We start from the raw sequence: 21,940 nt of genomic DNA on the forward strand, positions 1-21,940 counted from the left end.
AGTGCTATTGCTCTTTTTACAGCTTTATCTATCTCCACTTGGACTTTCAAGAAACTATAGGCTAAAAATTGGATATAGCCACAAAATGGGCGGTGTCAAGGTCCAATGATGTTAAGCTGCGCCAGGTCAAAATGGTCTAGGTAGCTCACAAAATTCATGCTCAGTCCTCATTAACATGATTATAGTCTTGATATCAGCGCTAATTGGCTTGACTCCCAACAGGTGGGCCAGTATCGAGTCCGGTCTAATTCCCAGTCATGTTTGGCACAGGCTTTATTCAGTACTTAAAGGGGAGGTGCATTGATGCCACAGCACCTCATTGTCAATCCAGTTCCAACTTCACCTGGAAGCAGATGGCAGTGGAAGCAGATGGCTGAGCCGCAACACAGGTAGAGAGCCCGCAGATTCGCAGACACGGCTCTGGAGGCATGGGTGGTAGCCATGGAAAGGCTGTCCTCTTCCCGCAGACTGGCAGGAAGCCCTCGCCTCATACATCTCGAAGGCTCTGGCAGGTGATAGCCGTCTGTGCGACGGCCAGCACTGTAATCCCCAGGTCAGTGATCCAGTGCCGCCAGGAGTTTAATGACCTCACACGGCAGGTCAGGGTGAGTAAAGGCTTCAGCAAATGCCGTACCCCACCAGCTGCACCACAAGCCTCACACACTGCACAATGTAGCACACCGCTAGCACTCACCTACCAACAATCTCTACATATCATCACTCAGATCTCACAATCATAGCTTCACAACCTTACCACTGCTGCAACACTCACACCCACATCTCACACCTTGCACACACTGACAGCTATTCAACTATGGCAGGCATATCACCCAAACCAATTGCACCTACGCTCACTCACACACTTCCCTTTCTCTTTGTGGAAATATAGAATATCATACATATAGTTTTGTGTCAGTCTTGCAAAGTATGATGGGATAGTTGACATGGGTTAAAAGTTTAAGTATTGGTTTAGTTGATGCAAGACTGTTGGAACACGGCCAGAACAGAATGTGCTAGGTACCAAAACCGCTCCCAAGGTGCAGCCTGTAACTGAACAATGTAAGAGGAATAGGAGTAAGTCTGTGGTGACAGATGTCTTTGTGTATGTAGCAATGATTAACTATGTGAACGTGCAGGAATGTGACAAGATGTTCTATTCATTGTTCTTGTGCATGAAACGGTTTGATGTATGATAATGATGTGTCAATCAGGAGTTGTTTACTTCACTGTATAAATATAGAGTCCGAATTCATGCTTGTTGAAGTTGTTGCCTCAGCCATTGACTGAGACATGCTTCCCTTGTTGCACCAAGTAAAACATTAAAGTGTTACTTTTCTGACGGAACCCGGTGTCTAGAGTCTTACTCGGAGTTGAGATTTTGACATCTTGCAGGAGGGAGCAGCGGCAGACAGGAGGGGGACAAGCTGCCATCCAGGACATCAGCCAACTGGAAGAGAGAGTGCTGGAGATCATTGGGCAGCAGATCATGGAGGTCGTGGTAACTGGCAAGGTTGAAGCTCTTTGGGACAACAAGGGTATGGTCATTCCTAATCCTTCTTCTCACAGCCCACTTCCCCCTCACCCCACAATCTCTTATCACTTTCAAGCTGCTGATACTGTATGCATGCATACCTTGCTTTCCCCACCGCCAACCTCACCATAACCCAATTCTTGTACCTTCCTGCTTACAGCCAATCAAGAACAAGCACCAGACCAACCTGTCCCCAAGGCAATGGAGATGAGTGAGGGGGGAGAAGAAGAACAAGACACAGTGTCATTGCATCTGTCACTCGCAAACACAAGCTCAGAAGTTGTCACTACGCATACTTTAGAGGCTAGTGTAGTAGCGGGATCTGCACAGGGCGAGTAACCAGGCACGAGTGGGCTGCAGCAAGGCCAGGGGGAAAGGGTAGCTCAGGGGCCAGCTCCCTGGAGGGCAAGTTCACACTTGGGTTCTGCTGCACAGGACTCAGATGAGGACCTCGATGGGGCGGCCTTCAGAAGAAGAGTGATGGACATGCACGCCAAAATACTAGGTGCAATGGCAAGCCTACCAGAGAGCCCTTTGGCAAGGTCAAGGAGCATGGAGGAGTCCGCCTCCAACATTGCATGGGGTTTCACACACAGCTTGGAGCCCAGGATTTCCAGGCTGGAAATGACAGAAAACTCTCAAAGCAACCGTGTGGACCCAGACATGGGTGTGATAGGTGATGTCACGGCTGCCATTGCAGGTCAGGGGGAAGTGCCCCAATGTCTTAGTGCTGCAGCGGAAGCACAGACCACTCTCCTGCAGTCTTAGCTTGATGCCACCCAAGCACAGACCACTCTCCTGCAGTCTTAGCTTGATGCCACCCAAGCTCAGACTGCTCTCATGCAATCTCAGATTGCTTCCAACAAACCTCAGATGACTGCAATCATGGTTGGGTTTACCAGTGTCGACCAGGGCTTGCAGGGTGTTGCAGCAGCCCAGAATAATGTGCTCCACCACTGCCACTCCGCCATTGCCCTTGCCACTGCCTGTTAGCCAGCCAGTCCAGACTGCTGCCGCCCTTGCCGAGATGGTGCAGTCTATGGCCAGGCCTTCTAAGGTCAGAGCTGCTTGAGGTCGTCCTGCAGACCATCTGAAGTCTCCTCTATGGAGACTTCCACCAGCCATGCTGCAGCCACTGGGAAAAGTGTTGGGCACGAGTGGTGGGTTGCGGAAGGGAGTCATCAGCCAGGTGCAGAGTGGATAACCCTTTCTTCTGAGCAGCCACCCTCGAGGGTCATGTGGTGGCTGGAAGATTGCTGACACACCGGACTGATGCAGGATGAAGGTGATATACCTATCAATTCATTCCATGAAAAGCGACGAGTTAAGATTGTAACTATAGGTTTTTATTGGCTAAATAACAGAGCCCACCCTCGTGGGTGATCGGTTCCAACAAGGAGGAATACCAGCCAGTCGATCACCTTTATACCTGGGCAAGCAGGCGGAGCCATGGGCGGAGTCAGCTGAGGTCAGCCCAGGTATAACAGCGTGGCAAGAGGTAACCTTGTGTAGTGATACAACAGTGTAAACAGTGATAACCATAGTGTAACGATATAAACAATGATAACCATAGTGTAACGATAGTGAACGATAACAGTGGTTTACCACATTCACCCCTTGTTTAAATTTGAGTCCGGCGGGGTGAAGTGTACTACCAGTTCTGGTATGACAGTCTATCCGGAGGCCTCGTAAGCCTTTCTGATCAGCGCAGCAGCGGCGGCGGAGGTGCAGTATTTGAAGTTAAGGCTGGTGTCTGCGTGGTCGGCGAAGGCTCATGGGTTTCTGGCATGCCATCTACCGGGGCTGGATTTGGGGGAGTGGTGGGGGGTAACGGTGGTGTCTCAGGGGTGCCCGAGGGTGCGAGGTCTCGCAAGGAGACTGTGTCCTCCCGCCCGTCTGGGTATGCCACATAGGCGTACTGGGGGTTGGCGTGCAGGAGGTCCACCCTCTCGACCAGGGGGTCCATTTTATGGGTCCTCACGTGCTTCCGCAGCAGGACAGGCCCCGGAGAAGTCAGCCATGTTGGTAGCGAAGTTCCCGTAGTCGACTTCCTGGGGAAAACAAACATTTGCTCATGGGGGGTGGCATTAATGGCAGTGCAAAGCAGTGACCAGATGGAATGCAGCGCTGCCGGGAGGACTTCCTGCCAGCGAGAGGTTGGGAGGCCCTTAGACTTTAAGGCTAAGAGAACGGCCTTCCAGACTGTCGCGTTCTCTCTTTCTACCTGGCCGTTCCCTCGGGGGTTGTAGCTGGTGGTCCTGCTTGCAGCAATACCTCTCGCTAGTAGGAACTGGCGAAGTTCCTCGCTCATGAAGGATGAGCCCCGGTCGCTATGTATATAGTTCGGGAACCCGAACAAGGCGAAGAGGTCGTTCAGGCATTTGATGACCGTGGTACTGGTCATGTCTGGGCAGGGGAAGGCAAAGGGGTAACGGGAGTACTCGTCAATAATGTTGAGGAAGTACACATTATGGTCAGAGGACGGGAGGGGCCCCTTAAAATGGATGCTCAAGCGCTCGAAGGGGCGGGTGGCCTTGATCAGGCTTGCTCTGTCCGGCCTATAGAAATGCGGTTTGCATTCGGCACAGGTTTGGCAGTTCCTGGTCATGGTCCTGACCTCCTCGATGGAGTACGGCAGGTTGCGGGCCTTAATGAAGTGGTAAAGTCTGGTGACCCCGGGGTGGCAGAGGTCGTTGTGGAGGGTCTGCAGTCTATCAACTTGCGCGTTGGCGCATGTACTTCGTGATAGAGCATCTGGGGGTTCGTTCAGTTTACCAGGCCGGTACAAGATATCGTAATCATAGGTGGAGAGCTCAATTCTCCACCTCAAGATCTTGTCGTTCTTGATTTTGCCCCTCAGCTTGTTATTAAACATAAAAGCGACCGAACGCTGGTCGGTGAGGAGGGTAAATCGTTTGCCTGCCAGGTAATGCCTCCAGCGTCGTACTGCCTCCACGATCACCTGGGCCTCCTTCTCGACAGAAGAGTGTCGGATCTCAGGGCCCTGGAGGGTCCTTGAGAAGAAGGCCACAGGTCTCCCTGCCTGGTTAAGGGTTGCAGCTAGGGCGAAGTCGGATGCATCGCTCTCCACTTGGAAAGGGATAGACTCATCCATCGCGTACATTGTGGCCTTAGCAATGTCTCCTTTTATGAGGGAGAAGGCTGCGCATGCTTCTGCTGTCAGGGGGAAGGAGGTGGACTTCATGAGGGGTCTGGCTTTGTCCGCGTAATTGGGCACCCATTGGGCATAGTAAGCGAAGAGCCCCAGGGTTCTCTTCAGTGCCTTTTGACAGAGGGGAAGGGGAAGCTCCATGAGGGGGCGCATTCTTTCGGGGTTGGGGCCGATGACTCCGTTCTCTACTACGCAGCCGAGGATGGCAAGGCGCGGGGTGTTAAACACACATTTCTCCTTATTATAGGTGAGGTTCAGCCGTTGGGCCGTACGGAGGAATTTCTCCAGATTAACATCATGGTCCTGCTGGTCGTGGCCGCAGATGGTGACGTTATCTAGATAAGGGAACGTGGCATGCAGCGCGTTCTGGTCAACCATCCGGTCCATCTCCTTTTGGAAGACCGAAACCCCGTTGGTGACGCCGAAGGGAACCCTAAGGAAGTGGTAGAGGTGGCCATTCGCCTCGAAGGCGGTATACTGGCGGTCCTCAGGGCGGATGGGGAGTTGGTGATAGGCAGACTTAAGGTCGATGGTAGAGAATACCCGGTACTGTGCAATCTGATTGACCATATCAGATATGCGGGGAAGGGGGTATGCGTCCAGCTGGGTGTACCGGTTTATGGATTGGCTGTAGTCGATGACTAGGCGGTGTTTATCGCCGGTCTTAACGACTGCGACCTGGGCACGCCAGGGGCTGTTGCTCCTCTCGATGATGCCCTCCTTCAGGAGTCGCTGCACCTCGGAGCTAATAAAAGCTCTGTCCCCGGCGCTGTACCGCCTGCTCTTGGTAGCGACGGGTTTACAGTCGCGGGTGAGGTTAGCGAACAAGGAGGGGGGCGGGACTTTGAGAGTGGAGAGGCCGCAGGTGGTATGCGGCGGGCAGTTTAAAACCTGCTGGTTGTAGACTGTGAGTGGGGGGAGGGATCCACCGTATGCCAGGTTGACACTTTGGAGGTGGCATTGGAAATCCAGCCCTAGTAGGATGGCAGCGCAGAGCTGGGGCAAGACGAGAAGTTTAAAGTTTTTATATTCCGTGCCCCTAACCGACAGGGTCACCACACAGTAGCCGCTGGCGTCAGTTGAATGTGACTTCGACGCCATCGAGATCCGCTGGCGCGTTGGCCGGACAGTGAGGGAGTAGTAGCTCACCGTGTCTGGGTGAATAAAACTCTCCGTGCTTCCGCTGTCGAACAGGCAGGTCATGGCGTGGCCGTTTACTCCGATGTCCATCATAGGCTTGGACAGATGATGCAGGAGGGCTTGGTCAAGCATGGCGGAGGCCAGTGTATGGCTGAGCGAGCTGCTGTAGTCTGCGGGCGGGGTGGTGGTCGGGTCTGGAGACAAGGTGGCGGTCGAGTGCGGTGAACAAAATGGCGACGCCCACGAAGTTGAACAAAATGGCGGAGAAGATGGCCGCCACCACAACTCACATGAGGCGATGCTGGCATCTGTTGCCTTGATTAAAGATGGCCACCCCCACAACTCGCATGAGGCACTGCTGGCATCAGTGGCTTTCCCCCTGCAGGCCTTCGTGAAGTGGCCTTTCTTTTGGCAGTCGGAGCAGGTCGCGTTCCTTGCAGGGCAGCGCGCCCTCGGGTGTTTTGCCTGGCCACAGAAGCAGCAGCAGGCGGCCCGATCGCGGGGCTCCGCTGCCGCAGCGGGTCCCGGGGGTGGCGGTCCCGATCGATTCCGGGACACCGACGCTGTGGTAGGTCCCAGGGGCGGCGGTGCGAGGGGTATTGCGGCCGAAGTTGGGCTCGAGTCCCAGGGTCGCGCAGCACTGTACCTGGAGTACGCCTCGAGGTCCCGATGGGCCACTTCCAAGGTGCGAGCGAGGATAGCAGCTGTTTTCAGGTCGAGGTCCTTTGATTCCAGCAGTCTTTGCCGTGAGTAGTCTGACCGAAGGCCTTTCACGAAGGCATCGTGGATATTTCCATCGGTATGTTCTGCAGCTGTTACGGCTTTAAAGTCACAGTCCCTGCCGAGTATTTGTAGCGCCCGTAAGAAATCATCAACCGACTCTCCTGGCTGTTGCGAGCGGGATCTTAGGAGATGTCTGGCATACATAGAATTTACAGGGCTCCGGTACTGCTCTTTCAGCAGGTTGAGGGCGTCCTCGTATGTAGCAAGGTCCCGGATGAATGCAAATACTTTAGGGCTCACCTGGGCGGTCAGAACTCTTAGTTTGGATCCCGGAGGCACGCCGGATTCTCCCAGGTAGGATTCGAAACAGCTCAGCCAGTGTTCGAAGTCGAGGGCTGAGTTTGCTGCCTGTGGGTTTAGATCCAGGTACGGCGGTCGGAGGGCTCGCAGCCAGGCCGGCTGCTGTGGCTGTTGTAGCTGGACGTTTGGCTGGTCGTTTGGCTGCTCCGATCCACTCATTTCAAAATTTAGCCAATAAAATTGATATACCTATCAATTCATTCCATGAAAAGCGACAAGTTAAGATTGTAACTATAGGTTTTTATTGGCTAAATAACAGAGCCCAGCCTCGTGGGTGATCGGTTCCAACAAGGAGGAATACCAGCCAGTCGATCACCTTTATACCTGGGCAAGCAGGCGGAGCCATGGGCGGAGTCAGCTGAGGTCAGCCCAGGTATAACAGCGTGGCAAGAGGTAACCTTGTGTAGTGATACAACAGTGTAAACAGTGATAACCATAGTGTAACGATATAAACAGTGATAACCATAGTGTAATGATAGTGAACAATAACAGTGGTTTACCACAGAAGACATCATGACTACTGTCAGGATAGCAAGCATTGACTATCAGGAAGCGCTGGACGTGGTCGAACCCCAACTGCACATTAAGTGAGTGGTAGCCTTTGCGGTTACGGAAGATCTCAGGATTGTTATGCGGCAGCCACAAAGCCACGTGGGTACAGTCGATGGTGCCCTGCACCATGGGGAAGCCCGCTATTCTGGCAAAGCCACATGCATGCTCGTCCTGCTTCTCTCTGCTCAGAGAGAAGAAAACTTAAGAACATAAGAACTTAAGAAATAGGAGCTGGAGTAGACTATTCGGCCTTTCAAGCCTGCTCCGCCATTCAACAAGATCATGGCTGATCTTCTACCTGAACCCCACCTTCCCGCACTATCCTCATATCCCTTAATTCCCATAGTACCCAAAAAATTATTGACCTCTGTCTTGAATATGCTCAACGACTAAGCATCCACAGCTCTTTGGGGTAAAGAATTCCTAAAAGTGAAGAAATTTCTCCTCATCTGTCCTAAATGGCCGGCCCCTTATTCTGAGACTGTGACCCTGTGTTCTAGACTCCCCAGCCAGGGGAAACATTTTCTCAGCATTAACCCTGTCAAGCCCCTTAAGAATTTTATACATTTCAATTAGATCACCTCTCATTCTTCTAAACGTTAGGGAATATAGGCCTAGTCTACTCAATCTCTCCTCATAGGGCAATCCCCTCATCCCAGAAACCAATCTAGTGAACCTTCGTTGCACTCCCTCTAAGGCAAGTATGTCTTTTCTTAGGTAAGGAGACCAGAACTGTACACAGTACTCCAGGTGTGGCCTCACCAATGCCCCTTATAATTGTAGTAAGACTTCTTTACCCTTATATTCTAATCCCTTTGTAACAAAGCTTACATACCATTTGCTTTCCTAATTGCTTGTTGTACTTGCATATTAACTTTCTGTGATTCATGTACAAGGACACCCAGGTCCCTCTGAATGCAATCATTTCCCAGTCTCTCACCATTCAAAAAATATTCTGCTTTTTTATTCCTGCCAAAGTGGATAACTTCACACTTCCCCACATTGTATTCCATCTGCCATGTTCTTGCCCACTCAGTCAACCTGTCTATATCTCTCTGCAGCCTCTTTGCATCCTCCTAACAGCTTACATTCCACCTAACTTTGTATCATCAGCAAACTTGGATATGTTACATTCAGTCCCTTCATCTAAGCCATTAATATAGATTGTAAATAGCTGAGGCCCAGGCACTGATCCTTGCAGTACCCCACTAGTTAAAGTCTGCCAACCCGAAAAAGTCCTGTTTATTCCGACTCTCTGTTTTCTGTCCATTAATCAATCCTCTATCCATGCTAATATATTACCCCCAATCCCATAAGTCCTAATTTTGTGTAATAACCTCATGTGTGGCACCTTATCAAATGCTTTTTGAAAATTCAAATACACTACATCCACTGGTTCCCTTATCCATCCTACTAGTTACATCTTCAAAAAACTCTAACAGATTTGTCAAGCACAATTTCCCATTCATAAAACCATGTTGACTCTGCCTAATCGTATTACGATTTTCTAAGTGCCCTTTTACCACATCCCTAATAATAGATTCTAGCATTTTGCCTACTACTGACGTCAGGCTAACTGGCCTATAGTTCCCCGATTTTTCTCTTCCTCCTTTCTTAAATAGAGGGGTTATGTTTGCTACCTTCAAATCCTTGGGGACTGTTTAGAATCTAGGGAATTCTGGAAGATTAATACCAGTTCATCCACTAAATGTAATCCCTTCTCCTGGTGTAGAGAGCCTCAGTGATCTCCCGGATGCAGCAATGGACAGTGGACTGGGAGATGTTAGCTATGTCTTCTGCTGCAGACTGGAAGGATCCGCTGGTGAAGAAATTGAGGGCCACGGTGACCTTGAGGGCCACTGGGAGAGCCGTGGTCACCCTGCTCTCAGGCTGCAAGTCTGTTTGCAGGAGGTGGAAGCGTACTGTGCCAACCTCCTTGGTGAAGCAGAGCCTTCTGATACACTGCTCCTGTCTTAAGAGGATATAAGATAAGTGCTCTCGGAAGACCCTAAGTGGGAAAGGCCTCCTGTTGAGAGCCCTCCTGGCCCTCCTCCTCCTCCCTCTGCGCGCATCTTCTCATCTTCTTCACTGCCTCCGCTCCTGAAGATACTTGAGCACGAGGGGGACTGCCAGTAGAGGCCCCATTACTGTGAGCAAGTGTTGTGAGCAGAAGTCTTTAAATAAAAAATGAGGGCATTTTCCACTTGCCCCAACACTCTCTGTTACCTTAGAACCTTGAAAGAAGTTTAAAAAGCTGCTGGAGTTGAAGAAAGATGCACAGAGCCAGTCAAATTGAAGAAACATGTCAGGTGCAAGTTGTTGCTGATGATCTCTTTAAATAACGCTGCTGGAGTCTCCTTCTTGCTTGTCAACGCTTGCTCAGCTGGTCACACTTAAGGCATGCTGGTAAGTGGAGCAGAGTTGCACACTCACTGATGTCACAATCTGCATCATCTACATAATTTTGGTGAGCGCCAACATCAGCAGTGCTGCCAGGTATCTGAAAATGGTGAGTGCCGCGTGACCCACCAGCAGCAGGCAGAAGTGTGGTGGCCGCCATTTCCCCCCCAAACCTGGTGGTAATATGTAGCACTAAACGCCCAAAATTAGCCCTATGTATCTGAGCTTCTAGGTCTCGGATCATCCGCATCCTTCAACATTGGGTGTATACTTCCATTCCTTGTTTTGGTCCCAGAATGTATTTCTTCACACTTTGCAGTATTAAATTGTATCTGCCACTTTCCTGCCCATTCTGCTAACCTCTTTTCTAACATTAAACATTTGTGGCCTCGGGAGCAGAGCTCCGTGCAGTATTATTCAGGTCTGCAGCAGTGCTTTGCATTCCAGTCCACAGGGAATTCCTCCTAGACCAATAGCTCCAGCATAACTGCAACTTAATTACAAGGTGAACTATCTTTCATATAATGTAGTATCACTGCACTAAACAGCAGATTAGATGAAGAACTGAGTCACCAGAAGTCAACACTGGCCAGTGCCCAGTTCAGGTTGAGAAGGCTAATGGAGTTCTCTCCATAACATCACTTGAACATTGTCCCCATCTGGGAAATTCAAATGTCCATTTAATGATGTACCACAAGTGGACCAGTTATTTATTAGAAACAAAATGTATTAGTTAAAACAAATGTACAGTTCTGACATTCATGTCAAAGGTTGCATTTACTTATAACAGATATGTCAGCCATTAAAACGTTAAAGCACATCGCCATGTTACTAAATTGATTGATGATTCAATTATGAACCTGACTCGTTATATAAATAGCAAACCTTTATATATGTATTTGAGGTAGGAGTGCTGTGCGAGATCAAGTCGAGACGATGACCGAAATCCCATCATCAATGCAATGCTCATTTAATACTGCATATCTGACCAGTCCGTTATATTACTGCAGTTGTAACAATATATCATAAACAGCAACAGGTAATGCTTTGCAGGCCACGCTTTATATTCATGTAGCACACATACATAAAATGTGTGTTACTTGTACTGCACTGTACCATGCGTTGGTAAGAAACTGCGCAGACACACACATGTTAACCCTTCCAAGCCCTTCAAGGCCAGTGAAGTGGTTTCATGGCTATTAGACCCATCTCTTCTGCTAAACTGTGGCAGATATCGGTATTTGAAGTCTGACATCTGGTACTGTCAAATAAAGAAACGTTTGCAATAAATCATCCTGTAGCAACCCAAATGAAGCGAGCGTCCCGAGAGCCTTTCCATATTGAATAGAAAAAACGGAACGATCAAAGGCTGTGTATCCGAGCCATAATCATGCTCTCTTGGTCACACCGGTTTGATCGGACAGCTCTGTGAAAATCAATACTTTTAAAGCCATCAGATGTGCTAATAATGTCCTCCACAGACTGAACTAAAAAAACTATAGGAAATCTCCCAGTTTGCCTTGCTTTAGTCATTTGGATAGTATAGCGCATTAAACGGTAACTGTGAGGATGAGGAAATGCTAAGTGAAAAATGTAACACCTTGCTGACGACTCAATATATCATTCAAGGGGAAAGGATAGATTATTAGATTGCAAATATTAGAGTTTATTAAACTAACCAAAACTATAAGTTACTGTTTAAAACGTACATCACGGTTATAAAGAGCACTAAACCCAGTTTTATAATAACATTTACTCAAAGATGAATAGTATTAATTCCATCTGTCCTTTCGATTCACTGATGGGAGTGGGAACTAAAAAGACGGTCAAGAAACCCAGCACATTCCAGTGCTACTGCAGCAGATTGTGGAGAAAACAAACATCAAAGTAAAAGAGAAAGGAACGTTTGTCTCTTTAAGGTACGCCTGGCCTTTTATAGTGCTGGAATTTATACTTTGAATATAATAATATTCTGGAAAGAGATGAACATTACATAACGTCCTTTGAACAACGTTTAGGTACGCCTCCATTTATATAAGGCTTTACACTGTGACAAAAAGAGAAGGCGCCTTGTAAACCAACCTGCCTTATCCACAATTACTGAATCAACACATTCAGCACCGTCTTTTTCTTCAGGGCTCTGTTTATTTTATCCGGTTACATTACATATATAGGTATTTCTCGCGAGGTCCATGAGCACCGTTACAATTTGTTAAAGATGAAGTACATTTGCTTTCTAGATGAGTACATGGGATTTTGTCACACATCAGACATTAAGCAAAAGGCAACACAATAAAATAGCAAAGAAAGTGTAATGCAAACAGTTTAAAAGTTTATCATAACACAGACACGTGCGTTTCACTGTGGAGAATCGAGGTTTCACGGTGATTTGGGAAGTTCATTGATGAGAAACCAATTCTTTCTCATCGGTTCCCTTCCTCGGCCATTCGTTAATTTCGACCTATTGCACCGAGTAACCTGTGTATGTTCGATAGCAAAATACTGCAGATGTTGGAAATCCGAAATAACAACAGAAAATGCTGGAAAAACTCAGCAGGTCAGGCAACATCCGTGGAGAGAAACCTGTGTATGTTGGTGTTTTACTGTCACTGATCATTACAAGTACAGATAATAACTTGAAATCATGTTACAAAAATTGGTGTCGCTGCCATGCGCCTGACAAAGTTGTTGTGTCTGAGCAAACACCATCGGGTTTCAGTTTTGTTGAGCCACAAGCTGATTTGATTTCATTTCTGCGTAAAAGCCTCTTGGGGCTAGTGCATCAAAGTCATGATTACATTTACTTTCAGAATAATGTGGAAATAAAACCCACAGGCCTGATTTAAATTGGATTGTGCATGTTAATTATATTTTTACTATTTGCACGAACTTACTCTGTATCCATTTAACGGTCCATATTTTTAGCGGCGTTCAGTATATTTGTCCATCCAGAGTCTGTCTCGATGATTTATTCAAAGATTCAACAACGCATGATCTGATTGCGGGATAGTATTTTACAAATTGGCATATATATATATATATATATGCCTTTTGTGTTTAAGTAAGAGAACACCACTTATGGCCCCAGAAAAATATTAAAAATTATATTCTCAGAAAGATGTACAGCGTAATCATTATGTTTGTCTCATCGCGTAAATTTGGAAATTTAAATTAAAAAAGGACTGTGGGACAGTAGTATATCCAGGGATTTCTAGGTTAAAAACATTTGGGCGATTTTACATCTTATTTTAAAGGTGAGTGGGTGTTAAGTGTGGAATTCTGGAGCCTGCTTGGTTGGCCCTGTTAAGGAGGCTTGCGAAGAAGTTTCCTTATTCTAAAAGAATATTTCTTTCTTCTCCTCCTTTATTAAACAAGCCAGATTTATATCATGCTGTTTATTTAACTACGCTAGACCTTTAATGTGTCCTTTTCATGTTTGTACTTTACATCAGAGCATAAAGATCGTAAAACTGTCAGTCAACATAGCCCCAGTGGTTTCACACACTAATACAAAGAATAACGCCTCCCTAAATAAACACAAGATGGATATACTGTACACTTTAAGAAGTAAGTTTTTCTCATCTAGAAAGAGAGGGTTGTAATGCTGATCTTTGCAGAGGACAATCGTGTCTATTCATTGAGCAATCTCGCGCTTTGCTAATTTTGAATATTGCACCAACATTTAAAAGCTGTCAATTTGAAGTTGGGTGGGTTGTAATTTACAAGAAAGCGATCATCTGTAAATTGAACCCAACCAGGAGGTTTTAAACCCCACAAGTTGGGCCGGTGAGAGAAATCTCGCAACAGTTTTAGAGGTGTGTGGACATTTTGTGTTATGTAGCCATTCCTTGTTGTACTGATAAGGTAAGAGGGCCTTGACATTCAGTTATCGTATCATTTTACATTCATTCATTACAACAGTATTTTTGTACAGACACAGAATTCGCACATTTATAATGTGCGATACTGTTAAGTTTGTGCTGAGTTGTTTTAACACATTTGGATATTCTAACGTCTAAGATCTTGTCTCTGCAGACCCTCGTCAGAAGCTCCGATAAATCACATTATACCAGGAAAATGGCGAGAATGGTGCAATCAAAAACCTGCCTCATATATGTACGTTGATTTTCTACACGCCTTGTTTTCCGCATAAAAACCACAACAAAACCAGGGCTGATCAATGGAAATTCAGAATACACTACAACCCCTTCAATCAAACCGTGCGGAAAATATAAACCGATTCGAGAAAAAAAGGACGCACAGTCCACAATAAAAAAAAACTCCCTTCACAAAATTACCATTAAGAATCGGTTGCCTACACTGAGAAAATGTACACACGAATCACTGAGCCTTAATGAAATAGTATTCGTTTTGGAGCGTTGGGTAATACATCAGCAAAGGTTAACAGCAACTTGCAGTTATCAGAGACACCAATATTTCTGTATTTATGTTCTGCCTATCAACATCTGACAATATAAAGTTATGGTGCATTACGTGTTTATAAACCTATGGCATATAAAGAAAGCCATGTAGGACAGTTGTTATGAATTTGGAGCATTGTTATGAGTATGTATCAATTTTAATTAGAAAATAAAACCAAAGACCGTTATCCTTTTAACTATTGCTCTTGACACGTGAAATAAGCAGGCCTTTGGAGTCGTGGCTGCTGCTCGCTACATTTATAAAGCGTACCGCTGTCTCTTTCATATCATCCATGCATCTTGTAGCTGGTGCGGCTGTCAGGACTGGCATTCCTGCTCCATGATGCTCCCTCTCGTCTTATCATCCTCAAACCTCATCAAACAGCAATCGATTAGTCTCAGCCTTCTGGCACCGAATCCGATACTTTCCCAAGGATCAAACAGCCACGATCTCTAGCAAAAAAGCAAGGAGAGAGAGAAAAAAATAATACAATCTGGTCGCACTAACGCCAGCGGCACCCGATGAAATAAAAATCAGATTTTCTCTCCTTGATTCTGACGAGTGATTTATCGTCCTATCTCAATCCATTTTGTGTGGAAGTGTTGGAAAGGCGTGGTGTTTCCAAACCTGCACATCTGTGCCCTGCTGCACGTGACGTTTTGCATCATCTATAACATCTGCTCAATCTACATTCAGGTAGATTGTGTTGGCCAGCAGATTGATCTGATATAATCGCTTGTTAACTTTCTAACCGGCTTTTACTTTGATGCCCGAAATGTAGAGACAGAAAACGCTTTTTGCGGACAATACAATTTAAAATAAATGATAAGTCAAACAAAAGTGTAAATAAGTGGCCTTAATATTTCTTCAAACCATTTCTCACAGCTGTACAGCATGATAAATAAAGGCTGATTTGAAAAAGGGGCACGGAACCTAAAGGATGCCCATTGCTTTCGGTTTGTTCTTTCCCTCTTGTAGGCACAGATCCGTTTGAGTGCTCAGAGTTGACCAGCTCAAATAACTCCACACAGACACGTGCTCTTCGTTCAGCTAAAGCTAACCTGGAGCACGTGTATGTATAATGTACGAGACATCTCTACTTGGGTTAAGCGTTGCTTTTACCTTATTTCAAAGCTACCTAACGTAATTTCCACCTCCGTTTGTTTTAAACCGTGGCGTGTTGGCAATAATAATGCGCGTCCATTCAATGCTGGCTGTATTTAATAAATTCATAATTCGAAAGCAATGCTAGATCAATGTCACTCCATAAATCATCTACTCCTCTATAAACATTGAACTGTAAACCGCCGTTGTGGGGAATTATTTTAAACTGGCGCACTTGGAGCTGCTCTGTTTTTTGCTATTTATGTTGCCACTGATTTAATGGAAATCTGGGAATTCCGTGGATGCCTTAAAACTCGAATCACAAAACACACACCTTCGCAGGAAAGGTGCTTCATTTCAATTTTAAACGTCACACTTAAGGTCAACAAATATTAATTTAGCAGAGTTTATGTATCCTGGGAAATCTTCCGCATGTGTGTGTTGTGGGGGAGGGGCGCACATTAACGGTTAATATCTTCAGTTGCTCGTGTTGTTTGCGTACAACCCCCAGGTGAAGAATGCTATTTGTATTTTTTAATAACGTGCCCCCCCCCCCCTCTCCACACCTTGTTCAGTTTTTGTTTAAATTGTTCATGAGATGGAATGAAAGAAGAAACGTCTTACATCATTTTATTGGGACAAACGTTCACTTCAGAGGATTCCTGGGCAGCACTTCAAGTGAAATCATGTGCCTTGGAAGAATTCGATACTGTACAAGGTCAGAATATCTGCCAAAGCCGAGAGTTTGCAGAGCACCACACGGTTCAAAAGCCCATCCAAACTTTGCCTTTAATAACACTCAAGCTTAAGGTTTACAAAATCATTTTCCTTTTAAAAACGTGTTGTTGCAATTGCATTTACAAAATACGGTTTTGACAGTTTGTTGCTAAATAGCCCGCGGCGTTGCCGCCTTTATTAATCGCAAGCAGCAGCGTTCTGTCATTTCGAACCAGAACTCTCAGGAAAGCCTAAGTAATGTCTTCAGGGATAGTGCAGATCTGGACCCAAGAGCGTTCATCCATTCGTGGCGTTATACAACTCGCTGACATTCCGACCGGCATTTCTTGAATGAGTTGGCTCTGCTTTAATCACTTTTGGCGCGGATACAAGTTAACAAGAGGATCGAATGGAAGTGCAAGCTACTAACTGTCCCCACAAGCCTTGCGAAAATGTATGCTCATCATTTTTTTCCGCGTTGAAGTTATTTGGTGGATCATTTAAAATACTACAGTCACGTATTCGCTCAGGAGGAGTTACTCGCAGGGCGGAGGAGTAATTCATTAAACAATAATATGGATTCCCCATTCGAACACTAGTCGGCTAGAGATTTATCAAAATAATGACTGGAACATTTTACTCCACAATACAAGTTGCAGCTCCCTCTGGCAGGACAGACAAATTACATCACACGGGAATTTAAAAAGCTCCAAAACTACCGAGAAAGGCTCTGTATGTATCCATATTTTGTAGTAAGGTTATCTTCAGGGATAATAAGTCATGTAGTACACACCAAGGCTGAATAGAATGTTCATACAGCCTTGTAAAATCTGCTTTTAAAGCCATAAATGTCGCTGGACCATCGTCCCCTGATCTAATGGGACCCATAAGCAGTAGCAACTCTTATTTGAACCAGTACATAACACTTATAATTGTAAATCAATCCGCACTCATTCCTCTGAAAAGACTTGTTTAAACATAGGTTCCTTGGATTTTTAATAAAAAGGTATCGACCTTTTTATTATTTCACTTTTATTTTGATAACCCCCCTCTTCTTCCCCGCCCACTCCTCAAGGCCTGACTTTTAAGAGGATTTTAAAACACGTCTGAGGAAATGAAACCTTTGTGGAGGTCGAGTTATGAGACTTTGAATGAAGCCTGCACAGGCCCAGAGATGGAATAGTAAGTGGCCTTTAAATGTGACCCGGTATCTCCCCCTTGTACAATATAGTGCAGCATAACGTCCGGTGTTCCAGGGCACATACTCGCTGCATTACTCTGGTTTCCAATTTCAATATCATAAAACCATATTCTTGGGGGGGGGGTGGTGAACACCCCTTCACCGATTTAAAACGATTGAAGATTAAATCAACATTCGGTATAGTGCATACAGGATTGTTTTCTTAAATGAACTTTAGCACATTAACTATTGTACAAACACTTTTGTGGCTTGAGTGGTTGACTGAAATTTAGTGCGTGTTATACTCTCGACAGGTTTTTTGGGTTGAAATTCAGCCTTTCGGCCTACAAACGGGGGAGGGTGGAGGATTCAGTGCAGCTTTGAAAGTGTGACGGAATGTAGATCTCTGGACAGGTCTTTGATGTGTGATGAAATGTCAAAGACAGACGAACAGCAATTGATGCCGAAGCCATATAAAATCGAGCCGTGGAACTCACATTCCCAGGATCGACAGGGATGTGGGAATTACTGTATCCACAATAACTCAAACGTACTACTTTAATCTCGACTTGATCCTAATTCATTGCTTTCTCCCTTTACATGCATGCATATACTTTATCATACAGTTGTAACATTTAATACCAAATTATTTAAACCTTGTTCAAACGTGGCCAAACCGAGAAAGAAAATAAGCTCGATTCGGGTACCATTTGCATTCTCATGGCAAACAGCAACGAACAAAATAAAAAAGAAAAGCGCTTAAAGAGTAAAATGCGCTGAACTAAAAATGTATTAAACCTTTTGATATTTCAGTGAAAACAGTCAAGAACGAATGTTGTAAAGGAATGAAGTGCTTCGACACCCAATCCATCAATAAGAAACCAAAGTAAGGCAATCCCCTGTGTGGTAATATCTAGCGCAAGAGTAAAATTACAAAAACATTTCAGTTACACATTACCACTGGCACGCACTTTATTGGAAAAGTCTTGGACTGTAAGGAAGTCGCTGGCGTGTCAGCTCGCCTGCTCCAATTGCTTTCCTCATCTATTAAGTGCGGGGTTTGTTATGTTAGACCATTTGGAATAACGCTTCACAAAGCCAAACCTCTGCGTCTTTGCACAGAAATACTCTTCGAATGGGCAAAACGTTAAGCTTAATTTGAAGTAATTTAAACTATTATCTGCTTTTGGGTGCGTACATTAACGGAAGCAAAATGAAAGACAGATGTTTTAAACATGCTTTTTAGGTTAGAAAGCTAACGCACATAAACATCTTATTTCATTGCCATCGAAATAAATAAGGTGGATTTTTTTATTCTGCTTTTTGGGTAGTTTAAAAAAATAATATCCGCATTGTACAATTCGTTCCAAGCAAGTATTTCACATTAAAATTTGTTATGATGACCTATTGTACCTAAATAATTCGTCCACTTAGTTATTTAGAACACTGCCCCTAATTTCCTTTCCATTAAGTTACTCTGTCACGTGCTTTTAAGATGTATGGGTATTTATGTTCCACAGTGCAGTACAATATGCGAATATCAGGCTGTGAAAGATAGCTTTAATTTACAAATATCTCCTGAATTCACGAACTGCCTTATATGCATAAATAAATAGTAGGGTGCGAATCGCTCTTTTGGTCTTTTCACAGCTCGGAGTTATGTTCAAGCAAGCACTGCAGTATTAACATGAATCCAGATCTTGAAAGCAACGTAACATTGCTGTGCATGTTTTTAATTACAGCCCCCTAAAAGGTCAATAAGCAGCCCGTGTTAGACAGTGTTAAACCATTCTCCCTCTTATTCTAGCTCACCCGTCTTTGTCTGTCAGTAGCCGTTCTGTTTGTCTTTTCTGCACCGTTTGTTTGTTAGATTCCACTCTCTCCTGGGGGTCGTTACAACTTACTACAAACAGCTATTCATCATCAAGTTTACCCCTTAAGTAGCAAGCAAATTATACCGTAAGATAACCGTATTTGTATATAACTTGGCCTTAAAGTTTAGATCATAGGTATTTATTGCAGAAAATATACAAAGATATTTACAAAACAATCACAAAAACATGAATGCATTTAGACACCGGATCTTTATGCATTGAGACATGGCACATTAATAAATAAATAAATGTTTCTCAAGAGAGGAAAGACTAACCAACTGGATTTTGCATAACAGTTTGGTCCATTTTCTATAAACTCATTGTCACACTAGACCTGTTCACCGTAGCAGTTTTGGAAAAACAAAATAAAATAATTCAACTTTCCTGCGTCCTCAATAGCAGATATAGACATGATTGTTGAAGGCATGCATAGTAAAGGAAGGAGTGAGTTCCAACAACATTCATCGTCAGGATAAAATGATGCGTATGGCAAAATACACCTCAGATGTACAAATGATTGTATAGCCGCACGATTGGATGGGTTCACGTCCATGGCTCGTTTTCTGTAAGTGCTCCCCACGCCCTTTCCATTAGTTTTTTTTTACTTTTCTCTCATTATCCATCAGTGGCAAGGATCAACGTGTATAAGTATCCAGACGTCAAACTCTGTTGTCTGTCCAGCCGTTGGCCCTTTGTGGCAAATCTTTTTCACCTAGGAAAACAGCAACAGATTACACTGAGATTAGCGAGGCAAAGGACGACTGTTTTTGGCACCTCTATGTGTCAGTAGGTGGGGTGGGGGCGGGGGAGAACCTCCATTTAGATAAAGTGTTGCATCCTGAAGTTGTGAATCTTGTATTTTTAACCTTTCTCGCTCTTCGGCGTCCTGAAATTGACTCTTTCACCCAATGATGGTGTTTTGGACAATGGGTTGGAAACTGGCCTACAGAAAGGGCAGAAAGTGAAAGTTGTTGAATTCATTATAGATAGAGATGGTGGGGCAATTTTTGGATTAGAAGGGAAGAAGTGAAGAGAATACTTAATTGTTGAGGAGTGGAGATACGTGTGGCAAGTACAGGAGGAAAAAGAGGAAAGAAGGAACGGATCCTCGAAAACAAGAGGAAGTGGAAAAGTGAATTAATATATTTTTAAAAACCAGCAAGAATGGGAACCGTCGTTACCAAAATAAATCTGCAATCAAACATTTTGAAAATGGTGCATTTGGATTTAAATGTCCCGCTGATTTTTCAGTTTAATGAAAATAAAACCGACCTGGATATACACGGGACACGAAGCGGTACTTTACCTTTACTGGTGAGCTAATAAGTATCATATTATTGGTAAAACACATTGAATAAACTATGCCAAGTCGATGCCTACCTTTGTCCTAAGGGTAGCTGCTAGTGTGATGCGGACATGGACCAGGCTCCTTCCATCCTCCACACGGAGAAAGCGTAACTGAGTCTCTCGTGCGCCACATAACTGCAGCTCGACATTTTGTTGTCCAGCTCGTCGCTTTGTAAGACCTGGTAAAGGAAATCGATGTACCTCGCTGCGAGTTTCAGGGTCTGGATTTTACTCAGTTTGTCCGATGGTAGGGTCGGGATGATTTTGCGCAGGGCAGAGAATGCTTCGTTGAGGGACTGTGTCCTCTGACGCTCCCTTACATTGGCCATTACCCTCTGGGTTTGAAGTTCTTCGAAGGACTGGGGGCTACCGTCCGTCTTCTTGCCCCTTTTCCCTGACGCAGGACTGTCTGTTTCCTCTCCAGATTTCCTGCTCGGTCGCCTCTTTCTGACACTTTTTTTCTGCTGCCTGTCCCCTTCGTCCTCACTGTTGCTCAGGCTCTCTACTGGAGAGACTGAGGAGTTTTCTTCGTCCTGCATGATTGCTTCTAACATCGGTTTAAACAAATGACGGGATATAATATTGGGATATCCAGCTGACGGTCGAAACGCGGTGAGAGGAGTCTACTTAATATAATGAATTATCCAAACGATGACCTCTGAGAAACTGGTCTGAGTTACAAGAAAGTTTTCAGAGGGGTAATATAGCTCTGGGTGCCTGGATCTTTTGGGAGATCGACCTGATTGGCTAATATGAATTTTCATCACTAAATGAGGTGGAGCCTTGTTGCAAAGGCCATCAGTTGACAGATCTGCAGAAAATACTTTAAACACAGGCTTCTAAAGCGGCTGGTGGCGTCATCTTTGCACAGAGATTATTTAAAAGGAAAACACTTGACATTTGCAGATCAATTCAAGGAATTATTATTTATTAGATGAGCCATTTCATATATGTCCAGAACCTCTATTTTGCTGATTCGTATTGCTTTTATAGTAATGATGATTTGTATTGCGGGTGGGCTCATGGGATTCTGTGCAGTGTTTTAATAAATAATTGTATATAAAGCAGATGACAAACGATTCTGGTCGGTGTTTGCTGTAAAGATGTTGGGTTACTCAAAGAACAACGTGTGTTTCGGACACATTTATCAACTGGCTTGAGGACATTCGCCGAAAAGTGAACTGAAGATGAACCATAAAGCGTTTGACGGCTTAGGCAACTAAAAACTAACTCAGGCTCTTGCTAGTTGTCTTTCATCTTCTAATTGAGTGCCATCTTTAATAGTTCAATGGTGAGCTTTCCCTTCCCCATCACTGTATTGGTATCAAGTACAATCCATCTAATTCCTGCAATCAATAGAAAACGATACACGCACTTCATTCGAATTTTAGATTTTTTTAAAAATCTGTAGAGGGTGC

General features: G+C 44.9%; 1 protein-coding gene across 1 annotated transcript; it reads right to left on the reverse strand.

Annotated features, from left to right (window-relative positions):
- Positions 1–19,298: 19,298 nt before the first annotated feature.
- LOC147117435 (twist-related protein-like) lies at positions 19,299–21,253 on the reverse strand. Its single transcript, XM_085987137.1, has 2 exons — positions 20,556–21,253; positions 19,299–19,887 (listed from the first exon to the last, which is right to left on the reverse strand). The coding sequence occupies exon 1, from the start codon at positions 21,074–21,076 to the stop codon at positions 20,576–20,578; it is 501 nt and encodes a 166-aa protein (XP_085843263.1). The 5' UTR covers positions 21,077–21,253; the 3' UTR covers positions 19,299–19,887; positions 20,556–20,575.
- Between the last annotated feature and the right edge of the window lie 687 nt (positions 21,254–21,940).

This window comes from Somniosus microcephalus, chromosome 5, assembly GCF_052327205.1.
Source record: "Somniosus microcephalus isolate GS21.2 chromosome 5, FLI_Smic_1.0, whole genome shotgun sequence".
NCBI lineage: Eukaryota > Metazoa > Chordata > Chondrichthyes > Squaliformes > Somniosidae > Somniosus > Somniosus microcephalus.